At 40.4% G+C, this 12,052-nt stretch overlaps 2 protein-coding genes and 2 non-coding genes across 4 annotated transcripts; 2 read left to right on the top strand and 2 right to left on the bottom strand.

Annotated features, from left to right (window-relative positions):
- The first annotated feature begins 3,235 nt into the window (after positions 1-3,235).
- LOC137731752 (protein SIEVE ELEMENT OCCLUSION B-like) lies at positions 3,236-7,019 on the top strand. The gene is made up of 7 exons (XM_068470948.1): positions 3,236-3,814; positions 3,934-4,059; positions 4,298-4,749; positions 4,880-4,980; positions 5,071-5,210; positions 5,547-6,041; positions 6,154-7,019. The coding sequence occupies exons 1-7, from the start codon at positions 3,287-3,289 to the stop codon at positions 6,805-6,807; spliced, it is 2,496 nt and encodes an 831-aa protein (XP_068327049.1). The 5' UTR covers positions 3,236-3,286; the 3' UTR covers positions 6,808-7,019.
- Positions 7,020-8,171: 1,152 nt separating this feature from the next.
- LOC137731753 (protein SIEVE ELEMENT OCCLUSION A-like) lies at positions 8,172-11,944 on the top strand. The gene is made up of 7 exons (XM_068470949.1): positions 8,172-8,541; positions 8,666-8,794; positions 8,913-9,364; positions 9,442-9,542; positions 9,641-9,780; positions 9,884-10,375; positions 10,502-11,944. The coding sequence occupies exons 1-7, from the start codon at positions 8,266-8,268 to the stop codon at positions 11,156-11,158; spliced, it is 2,247 nt and encodes a 748-aa protein (XP_068327050.1). The 5' UTR covers positions 8,172-8,265; the 3' UTR covers positions 11,159-11,944.
- On the bottom strand, positions 11,390-11,476 carry LOC137733071 (small nucleolar RNA R11/Z151). Its single transcript, XR_011068389.1, has one exon. It is a non-coding gene; the product is annotated as a small nucleolar RNA R11/Z151 (small nucleolar RNA).
- Positions 11,756-11,908, bottom strand: LOC137733086 (small nucleolar RNA snoR137). The gene has a single exon (XR_011068403.1). It is a non-coding gene; the product is annotated as a small nucleolar RNA snoR137 (small nucleolar RNA).
- Positions 11,945-12,052: the final 108 nt, after the last annotated feature.

Genomic DNA, 12,052 nt, shown 5'->3' on the forward strand with positions numbered 1-12,052 from the left:
ATGGGTCGAAGTCCTAGTATGATAAGGAGTCTCAATGGAGCGAGGACGCTGAGATTTGAAAAGTGAAGGTGGCCAGATAGAGAATTTGGTTCAAAGTCCTAGTAGGAGTAGGATTGGCCGAGCCTTGGTTAGACTAGGATGAAGAATCCTAATTCAAGTATAGTTCTGATTCGGCCAATATGAGATTAGTTGCTATAAATAGGAGGGGATGCGTCATTCGAGAGCCCTCTAATTCAACACACAAACTACCCTGCACAAACTTCTCAAACATCTTGAGATTTTTTATTTTCTTTTTCTGCCAACACACCTTCAGTTTGGATAAACAGCATTGTGAAGGCAACCGGTGAACATCTTCAGTTTGGATAAACATAACTGTTGCCATAGAATCAGCCGACCGAGGAGCACCTTCAGTTTGGATAAACAGCACTGCATCGAGGTCGACTGGTTACCTATCCAAGTCTCGGTCGAGAAGGGTTTTCGAATCCTTATTGGCAAAGGTCATCTTATTAGCCTTATCGGCGAAGTGAGGTGTTACAAGTTACTACATTCGGCACATTGAACGCCGAGTGGTTTTATGATTGGATACTCACAAGTGAGTTTCAGAGTTCGGCATTCTAACGGCCGAACCACATTTACTATCAAGACATACATCTCTTTTGAGTACATGTGTTCGTATAGTTTGGAGCCAGTTCGCCGTGCTTATATTCTTACGAATATAATCACCGTGACCAAACCCGATGCCGACGATTTGTGAATTTCACAAAACTAGCAGCCTTGTCTTCAGGTTCAAGAACCCGAAGGCCGAGACATGTTCCTTCCTCAGTCGCAGTTGCAAGATCAAGAAGTCAGTAGCGCGTTCAACGTAACATCAACAAATTTTACTCCTCGGCCGACGAGTTGGCATGCCCCGTATCAACCGAATGACATAGTTAGCTCATTAATTACTCGGCATGCGCGCCATATAGACTTTGTAGTTTTTAGGAGTTAGTCAACAAAAAAATTACAAATTTTAAAATATAAATTTCCATCATTTTGAAAAACTTACATTTTGTCATCCAACATAGTGTTAAAGCATTCAAGTTCTGAATATTCAATGTGTCTTCGATGAACCAAAAAAGTGAAGAAAGACGAGGCCTATGGCTTACTATTCTTTCTATACCAAAAAAAAAAAAAAAAAGAAAGGAAAATTCTATTCACTACTATCCCAGAAAATTGATCTTCACAACCAGGCCCACATTTAAAAAATGAAACTCACTCAAGGAATATAATAAAAAAAATTTATCAAAACTTGAGTTTGAAGATCAATTTATCAGTTTTGTAGAAGGACTTACATGATACGAATACATTGTTGTAGTGACGTTCTATGCCAATGAAATAAAGATATGTGTAAGTTTTTGACCACATGTTTTGATTTTATTAACATGAGAAGCCACGTAGCAGTATACTCGTGTCATATAAATTATTCTCATTTTGTATATTATGAACCCAACAGCCAACTTAGTGAACCTTTGGTTTTTCTGGACGAAAGAATGTAGTCCACGCCCCACAGCTAGTAGATTTCTTGAACGGTAATATTAGTAATAATATGACCTTTTATCTTGGATTTCTGTAGGCTTTTTTCTGTTCGTATCTTGTCATTCATATATAGCATAATAATAGCAACACTTTTCCTTTTTGTTTCGTACTGTATGTCAAGCAATCCCCTGGTCCCTCATGAGCATGATGAAAGTCTCGGAATCTATACGTCAACAAAAAAAAAAGTTCGAAAATCAAGGAGAAAAAAAAAAAAAAAGTTTGGGAAGCATCTCAAACGCAGGTGTTTTCGTTTTCTTTCCCTTCCAGAGTAGGATTTTTCAGTTGGCCACTAGCTCTAAATTTATATGTTTTTCTTGATTGGTAAAAGAACCAATAGCTTATTATACTTTTGAGTACAAAAGGCACCAAAACATATATTCAGACCAAAAGAAAAGGCACTAAACCATTTGAGTATAGAATATCAAATTACTGGTGGGATGAAGGCAATGAACTTTCTAATTGCATTTTCTTCTTTCCGTACGCTAAACTGGTTCCTTGGTTCTTCCTCACTTCCGCTTCTGGGTAATGCCAAAAGGCCAGTGATCCCAGCTGCTAGCTATCTATACTACTAGCTAACACTGAATTAACAAAATTAATAAATGATAGTATTAGTACCTCGTATTATACCTAACAAATTGGAAAATTTTAGCCCTAGAATAGCAAGACCATCTTGCTTTTTTATGTTGATCCAGATGACTTAAAGTATCAGATGAATTGAAGTATGAGAGAAACTTACATACAGCCAAAACGCTAGGTGATAAAGTTTCAAACCTATCACATACCCTGAAGTGTTTTAATTTTCTTATATGATATTGCATGATTGGTTTGAAATACTACAGTCTACAACATTGGTGTTCGAATTGTAAGTTTTTTTTTATTTTTTTATTTTTTTTTTGAACAAGTGATATTATCTACACTAAGGAGAGGAGGTGGGTTTAGCTTTATAATGGGCTAGCAATAATGTGATTCAAACTCGTATTTGGCGAGAATCGAACCTAAGATCTCTCATTTACAAGTAAAAAGGAATACCACTAGACCGTAGTACTAAGTGGCGGAAGTTATTCTTCTAAAAAAAAACAATCATGTATGAGATTTTTTACTTGCCAAATCATTCCAATCCCTAGTTCTTTTGGACATGAATTACAATTTGTAATGTCATACCCGTTTACATTTCGGTTCTGAGTCTGAACACAATGAGAGTCAACAATTAGAATAATTTTGATTATCATTTCAAGTAAACATGTTATATTTGTGTTGATGAATGCATGTAGTTATTCAGTAATAACAGTTCATCGAGTTACAACAAAACACTATACAACATGCGTGAATCATGTGTCTCACGGCATAGGCAAACTGTATATGACAATAATATTCCTAGAGTAAGAATATCAGGATTGCCGTGCATGTAACCTTTCGTGAAGGTGAAAAAAGATTTCGAATGCGACCAGACAAATTTATAGACAAGCCCTTGTCTCTAAAGAATGAAAATATCAAATATTAGTCTTTACTGGCGCTTTTGGAGCAAACCCTAATGGAAGCAAGGTAGCAGCTACCACATATTGTTTTTGCCCTTCTTTTCTATCCATTTTAATTGCATGCATCAACTATATAAGCCCTAGCTAACTGGCTTGAACTGAAACCAATACACATCGAAGTCATTTCTCTCCTGCCCATCCCCTCACAAGCAAGCTTACAGCCTCAACCTTTCGAAATGGCAGCTGCTCAGAATTATAATAACCCCCCTGCACCGGCTGCCCAGAATTACAATCCTGCCCCTATGCCGGCTGCCCAGAATTACAATCCTGCCCCTATGCCAGCTGCTCAGAATTACAATCCTACCCCTATGCCAGTTGCTCAGAATTACAATCCTGCCCCTATGCCGGTTGCCCAAAATTACAATCCTACCCCTATGCCGACGGCTCAAAATTACAATCCGGCCCGTGTGCCGGCTGCTCAGAGTTATAATGCACCCCAGGCACCAGGTGCTCAGTATTACAATAAGCCCACCGCCGGAGGACGCAGAGGAGGAGACTACTATAACTGCTCTCTACCCAAAGATGGGCGTCGCTTTTCTTCAACAGCTTCTGATGACAGTATGCTGACCAACCAAATTCTGGCTAGTGACAAGTCTCATGCCCGTCCCTATGATGTCACTCTCCTTTCTTTGAAACACATTCTTCAAACCGTCGACGTGATTCTGTCCCGCGTCACCCAACCTGACATCCCCAGCACCGTCACGGTAAGTTTGGCTCTCACAATCGCACAAGAAATCACTTGGTAGAAATGTTATCGTCAATAATTTAGTTTTATAAACGGTATGTTGTTGCTCATAGCGTGACATTGTTTGTGTCTAAATAGGGAGCACTAGTGCCGGGTGCACATGCCGATGCTTTGGAGCATGAGAAGGCTTCCCATGCTATCATCAGTAGTCTCCCTGACAACTACGATGTTCCAACCAGCCTGTTTAATGCAATTTCCTGCGAGGTTTATAACATACATACTATAGCTTACAACTAAATGTGAACTTGTATCGCACGTTCAGACAACAATCAACTTGATTAATAATCTAGATTTTCAATCAATGAAAAAAAAAAACATTTTTCTCGCGATAGATAATGAGCATTATTGCAAAACAATCGGCATTATGGACAATTTGGTCCTCTAGTTGAACTTACAAAATAAGAGGCCTATTAATTGTCTTGACACTTCAAATATGTGACAGATATTCTGCAAGTGGCTGTCTGGGGAAGATGCCAACAAGACAACCATGGACATATTAGACACAGTGCAACACTACGACTGGGATGAAAAGGTTGTGCTTGCCTTGGGAGCTTTTGCTGTGAAAGATGGTGAATACTGGCTTGTGGCTCACCTTTACACCACCAACCCTCTCGCCAAAGCGGTTGGGCAGCTTAAGCAAGTGCAAGAGATACTGGAACATGCCGGGACTCGTTTGAAGCCCAAGTTTGACGCCTACAACAATCTGGTTAGGGCCGTGCTCAATGTGACCAAGTGCATTGTTCAGCTAAATGACCTCCACCGCAACCCCGTCATGACCACTGAAGCAGAGTCGGCGGCTACCACTGCTCTTATCCCCACAGCTGTTTACTGGACGATTCGGAGTATTGTAGTTGCTGCAACACAGCTTTTGGGGATCACTGGCATGGGCCCTGAGTAAGTACTCGTTCTTCTGAATGCATGTGTCTGGTTTATATCCATAGTCTGACAACATTAACATTATTTGACAAGCAAGAAAACGCGATGTTAAAGTCAATATGTTTTCCGTTTATTTGGCTTCTATTAGGCATATGACAGAGGCATGGGAACTGTCTTCCTTGGCTCATAAGCTCGAAAACATACACAGCCACCTCAAGGAGAATCTCGACAGATTACTCGACATCATCAGTGAGTCTAGTTAACAAGTAGAGTTAGCTTAATTACCCTATATGTTTATGCAAATGCCTAGCTAGAGATTAATGGTCTGCTGTGATGCAGAGAGGAAGAAAGAAGAGCAAGAATTAAGTGAAATTTCTTACATCTTGGAATCACCACACATTGACAACAGCAAGCCTTTGAGGGTCCTGTTTTACAAGGATGATCAGCCTGCACTCTATGATTGCTACAACAAGAAGAGGGTTCGCTCTGAAATCTCACTTCTCTTCTATCCCTACAATAAATATATATATATATATATATATATATATATATAATCAAATAGAATTGATCAACCAAGATCATCTTCAATATCATCAGGTCAACTAACCTTGATTAAAAAAAGTAATAAGGATATAGAAGAGCTGGATGACTGCATCAAGTACTTAATTTTTAATCAACTGAATTCTAATTTTTAATTAAACCATGCATTTTACTTGCATTAAGCACATACTTGGAAGAAAGTTAATGTCAAAGTTATGATTTCAATGTTTAATTAACCAATTAACTCCCTCATACCCAATGTATACATCAAACAGGTTGACATTGATGTGCTGAAGAGGAAGGTTGTGATACTGTTCCTTTCGGACACAGACGTTGTCCACGAAAACGAGTACATGATTGTTCAGCAAATGTACTTGGAAAAACGGCAGAACCCAACCAGGACGGAGAGCCAGTATGAGGTTGTGTGGGTTCCGATTGTGGACATGTGGACCGATGCCAAGTACCAGCAGTTCGAGGATCTTAGAAGGAACATGGAATGGTACACATTGTTCCACCCTTCGGTTGTCCCTAAGACTGTCATCAGGTACATCAGGAAGCAGGATAAATGGAACTATGGCAAGAAGCCTCTGCTTGTGGTGATGGACCCTCAAGGAAAAATAGTGCACACCAATGCTGTTCACATGATGTGTGTTTGGGGAAGCATAGCCTTCCCTTTCACTAGCAACAGAGAGAAATTACTCTGGGAGGAAGAGAAGGATTGGAGGATCGAGCTTTTGGCAGATTCTATCGATCAGAACCTAATTACCTGGGTATATCCATATTCGCTTTATAATATTTAATATTCGCTCCAGAATATTTACAGTTTGATAGCATAATATGTCACTTTATATTAGTACTAATTTTTGACACAACGTGTTTCAGATCACGGAAGGGAAATACATTTGCTTGTATGGCGGGGAAGATATAGATTGGATCAGAAATTTCACAAGGTCAGCCAAAAATGTGGCTCGGGAAGCTGAGATCCAGTTGGAATTGCTTTATGTGGGGAAAAGAAACCCTAAGGAGAAAGTGGTGAGGAACATCATGAACGTCATCCAATCTGAGAAGCTAAGCCACACTCTTGAGTGGAGCCTCATCTGGTTCTTCTGGATGCGTCTCGAGAGCATGTGGCAATCCAAGGGACACCAGATGCAGTCTGAGGTTAGGTCTGGTCGAGTTAGGACCGACAACAAGAAGAATGATCCAGTGATGCAGGGGATCATATCGATGTTGAGCTTCGGTTCAAGTGACCGTGGATGGGCTGTGGTTGGCGCCGGTTCATCGGAGATGGCTAAGGCTAATGGAGAGCACATGCATAGAAGTTTAACCGAGTATAACTTGTGGAATACAAGGGTGAACGAGATAGGGTTTGTGCCTGCACTGAATGAGTACTTGACTGGGGTTTATAAAGAAGCTCCACATCACTGCACCAGTCTCATATTGCCTGCCACCGGACTCATGCCTGAGACGGTGGCCTGCGCTGAATGCGGCCGCCTCATGGAGCGGTTCACCATGTTCCGCTGCTGCACTGATTGATCAGCTTCTGTTGCACCGGACCACAAGTCTGCTTTTTATGATACGTTGAGTTTCCCTACCTGATTGCAAGCTACTGTTGCTGCTTTTTACTAGTACTCGAAGTGCTATATTTATGTATGACAATAAATGTGACACCTGAATTATGGCAGTGCATTAGGTGCCACCTACAGTGTGCTATCATATTATGATCCAGTATTATTACTACCAACAAATTTCAATTATTCATTTTTAATTTGGGTCCATTTTAATAAGTTATTAGAGTACTGTTAGCATATTGATCTCGTTCACCAAATGATACGACAATTTTTTATTGATTTAAACCTGGATCCATTATTTGTTATTAACAAATAAAATATTTACACATCCTGACATATTATTTGGTGAACAAATTAGTGAATAAGTTTAACACTATAATTAATGTTACTGTTGTCATTTTCTACTCCTAATTTGTACTAGAGGTGGAAGCATTGCCTCTCATGGCATGCATGGCTACATGTTAAGATTAACATATACGGATATGATGAAAAGTGGAGGCTAAAAAGTAGTTAATGAACCAAAGTAATTCGTTCATTAAAGAATTATCAGAAAGATAATCTTAATAATTTAGTTTAGGGTTCTTTACGGGGTTCTATTTGACTTGAACAGTAGTTTAGCCGCCTAGCTTTGTATAGTCTGCCTTTAAAGTTATAGATTAATTAGCCCTAAATGACAATAATAAACAAATTAAGCAATTATCGGACAGAAGCTTATGTCTCTTGATCACTCCTGAATAAGAACTTATAATTCTTCACACAAGCTTCATGAGTCCGGAGATCATTGTTTAATCATTGAAGAATGTACGAACTTTACATCGGAAATTTGACAATATAAAGTATGAATGATTCTAATATTAACTATACATGAGGCTTTTTTGTAATAAAACCTAACACCTGATGTGCTATTTGATCAAATACAAGATAAAGATAGTATCAATGTAATTAGCGATAGATCGTAGATATGTATATTATTTCTTTTACATAGGCAATAACTAAATCCTTTCTCGTCTGAGATTTTAATTGAGATTGTTTATCTGTTGGGTTTGGAATCTACGATCTATCAACGTTTTCAGATAAATATTTGAAACTTGATGCAATCTCTGAATGCAACAATAACATTTTGTAAAGCTGAAAGAAGATACAGAATGGTGACAGTGCATCATGACGTCAGTAGATAAAAAGATATTCCTGGAGTAAGAACCTTTGAACCTTAATGCTAACTCTTTTTAGTTTAAACCCTAATGCAAGCAAGGTAGCAGCTTTACACTGTTGTTGTTGTTGTTTTTTTTTTTTTTCCATTTGATATACACCATGTAAGTACTATATAAACCCTAGTTAGCTAATACCAACTGCAACCAACACAGTGAAGTCATTGCCGGTATCCTTCCATCCCCTCATAGCTTAGAAAGCCCGACCTTCGATAATGGCCCTGGTACCTCACAATAAGGCTGTCAACCCAACAAGCAGAGGAGCCGGCCATAATCGCCCTCCTCTGCTTAAACAAGGGCGTGACGGACATCGTCAATTTTCGAAAACAGCAGATGACAGTGCGTTGGTCAACCAAATTATGCTGACTGATAAGTCTCATGACCATCCCTACGAAGTGCCTCCTCTTGCAGTCACGCAAATTCTTCAAACCATTGAGGCCATTCTTTCGCGCGTCACCAAACCTGACATCCATGATGGCATTCTAGTCCCGGTCCGTCCATGCCTAATTTTGTCGCTTAATTATGTACATAGAATCTGTAGCTGCTGCTAATTTAGTTTCATTACTTTGTTGCTGATCGATTATGTTGTTTCAATGTTGTTTGTGTGTGAATTAGGGAGCATTAGCACCGGCAGCTACACAAGTGGATGCTTTGGAGCATGAGAAGACCCTTCATGCTAACCTGAGTACCCTCCACGACAGCGTTGATGTTCCACACAGCGTGTTCAAAGCAATTCACTCCAAGGTTTGCCTCTACATATATACTTATTTTCCAATTGTGACGCAACATTATTCACAAGTGCAATTTCAATTGACAGTCTAACAATACGAACATGCCAATTTTGTTGATTGATGGGAAACAGTTAATGTGCACATTTGTGCAAGGGGAAGATGCAAACAAGACAACAATGGACATACTAGACATTGTGCAACACTACGATTGGGATGAAAAGGTGGTGCTTGCCTTGGGAGCATTTGCGATCAAAGATGGCGAGTTTTGGCTCGTGGCTCAGCAATACACCACCAACCCACTCGCCAGAGCGGTTGGACAGCTTAAGCAACTGCAAGAGATCTTGGAACGTGCGGGGACTAGTTTGAAAACGAAGTTCGATGCATACAACAGTCTGGTTAGGGCCATTTTCAAAGTGACCAAGACCATTGTTCACTTACAGGAGATTCACAACGATCCCCAATTGAGCCCCGAAATCAAAGCTACAGCTGCCACTGCTCAGACCCCCACAGCAGTTTACTGGACAATTCGGGCTATTGTAGTTGCTGCATCACAACTTCTGGGAATCACAGGCTCAGAACCAGAGTAAGTTGTTTTGTGGCATGCTCTAATTTGTTCGAGAACAAAACTATTTGGACCGCCTCAAATGACTGTTGTATCAGGTATGTGACAGAGGCGTGGGAATTATCATCGCTGGCCCATAAGCTCAAAAACATATTCGATCACCTTGAAGATATCCTCGACAGATTACATCAACTTATCTGTGCGTGTTAACCTAAAAAAGATACAGAGTATTAACACTTATTAGGCCTGTCCTGTATAAATTGTTCATATAACTAAATAATTGATTATGTGATGCAGGGAAGAACAAAGAAGAGGAAGCTTTCAACACAATCGCGCGCATCTTGGAAACACCACACATGGATAACTCGAAGCCTCTGAGGGTTTTGTTTTACAAGGATGATCAGCCTGCACTATATGACGGCTACAACAAGAAGAGGGTTGGCTTTAAAAACCTCACATTCTTTTCTCTTCTCGGAGCGACTATGTTTTGAATGTCAGCGACTCTGTTCCCCAATTAATTGAAAACTTTCTGAAATACAGGTTGACATTGATGTGCTGAAGAGGAAAGTAGTGATTCTGTTCATCACAGACCTAGACGTTGTCCACAAAAACGAGTACATTATTGTCCTACAAATGTACTCGGAAAAGCTACAAAACCCTACAAGGCCGGAGAGCCAATACGAGGTTGTGTGGGTTCCAGTTACGGATGCATGGACTGAAGCCAAGTACCAGCAATTCGAGAGTCTAAAAGATAGCATGCAATGGCACACCGTGTTCCACCCTTCTGTAGTGTCTCCGATTGTGGTCAGGTACATCAGGGACCCGAGGAAGTGGAATTTTGCCAAGAAGCCTCTGCTTGTTGTGATGGATCCTCAAGGCAAAATTGTGCACCAGAATGCTGTTCACATGATGTGCATTTGGGGAAGCATCGCCTTCCCTTTCACTAACCAGAGAGAGAGATTGCTTTGGGAAGAAGAAACCTGGAGGATCGAGCTTTTGGCTGAGGCCATCGATCCGAACTTAAGTACTTGGGTACATACTATGCTATCGTATTTGCATCTTATGCCACTAGACTGAATATGAATCATTGTTTAAGATGCTGCATCTAAAAATGTGCAATCCGGATTCTTGAATATGTGATTTTTGCATGAATTTCAGATTAAGGAAAAGAAGTACATTTGCTTGTATGGCGGAGAAGACATAGAGTGGATCCGAAACTTCACGAAGGCTGCAAGAAACGTGGCTGTTGAAGCCAACATTCAGTTGGAAATGCTATACGTGGGGCGGAGCAAGCCTAAGGAGATCGTGGTGAAGAACATCATGAACATCATCCAAACTGAGAAGCTAAGCCACATCCTTGACTGGAACTTCATTTGGTTCTTCTGGATTCGTCTCGAGAGCATGTGGCAATCCAGAGGACAACTTCTAAGTGAGCAAGGCAAAACCCATTCCCCAACTGATCCTTGGAAAAGCGATCCTATAATGCAGGGGATCATATCGATGCTGAGCTTTGGCTCGAGCGACCGCGGATGGGCAGTGATCAGCCTAGGCTCCCCAGTCATGTCCAGGGCAAATGGAGAGCACATGTTGAAAAGCTTGGAGGAGTTTAAAGACTGGAAAAATAGGGCATCTGAAGTAGGGTTCATGCCAGCCCTGAATGAACACCTAGAAGGGGTGCACAGACAAGCTCCACACCACTGCACCAGTCTTATTTTGCCTGCAACCGGAATCATGCCCGAGACGGTGCAGTGCGCTGAGTGCGGCAGTCTTATGGAGAGGTTCTCCATGTTCCGCTGCTGCCTCGATTCAGCTTGAGCTCAAAAGGCACCAGTTTGATTTCTACTTACATTCGTTTACATATTTATATGTTGCTGTTACCTTATTGGTGTGAATGTAATGCGTGTTGCTGTACAATATTTGTATCTTCCACTTCAACTTTTATTTTCGGTTATCCCACTCCCGTTTTCTCTTTCTGCATATCTCCTGTACTCTCACTTGCGTTATATCAAATGAACAGAGCGATAACCAAAAAATATACAAACTTAGGGACTTCAGTGTGTGTAACATTCAGATCATTGGCACTAAGGTCTCACTGAAATCCGCTAAGATATTAAAAAATTTCATCATGAGACCAATTTGGAGGAAAAATATTGGATCATGCGATCTCGTTTCCTGTCCGACCATTCAACGTCAACAGGCATATCAAAAGCAAAAACACAAGTTGTTAACCTTACAACAAAAATGAAGGATTGATTGAAGTGAGCTCAGAGACATCCCTTAATAATCAGCTTCTGGTTCTACTAATTACCAGATCAGAACTACAGCCAAGGGTTTGATTCATCGTCACTGCTCAATTATTTTCAAATTTCATAAAAAAATTATTTCAAGAAATTAACAAAATAATAAATAAATAAATGTACCAGGAGACAGGTAACACAGTGCAAAAGCAAGAAGCAGACACGGTGCTGTTTAATACTGGTAATTCGTAATTTTAATCTATGCTTCGGAAACTAGAACATCCCCAATCCAATCGAAATTTACAGGGCGTTCACCATATGAAGCAACAACCACCACCTCCCCCGACAAAATTAAGCTACAAAACACCGACAGTGATTTGTAAGACAATGTCTCGACTCCGGCCCAAAACCAGACAGCAGTCTACGACCATTTCGAAAAATGCGTAGCTGCTTTTTTTGATGAATTTGGGAT

Source organism: Pyrus communis, chromosome 4, assembly GCF_963583255.1.
Source record: "Pyrus communis chromosome 4, drPyrComm1.1, whole genome shotgun sequence".
NCBI classification, from domain to species: Eukaryota; Viridiplantae; Streptophyta; class Magnoliopsida; order Rosales; family Rosaceae; genus Pyrus; species Pyrus communis.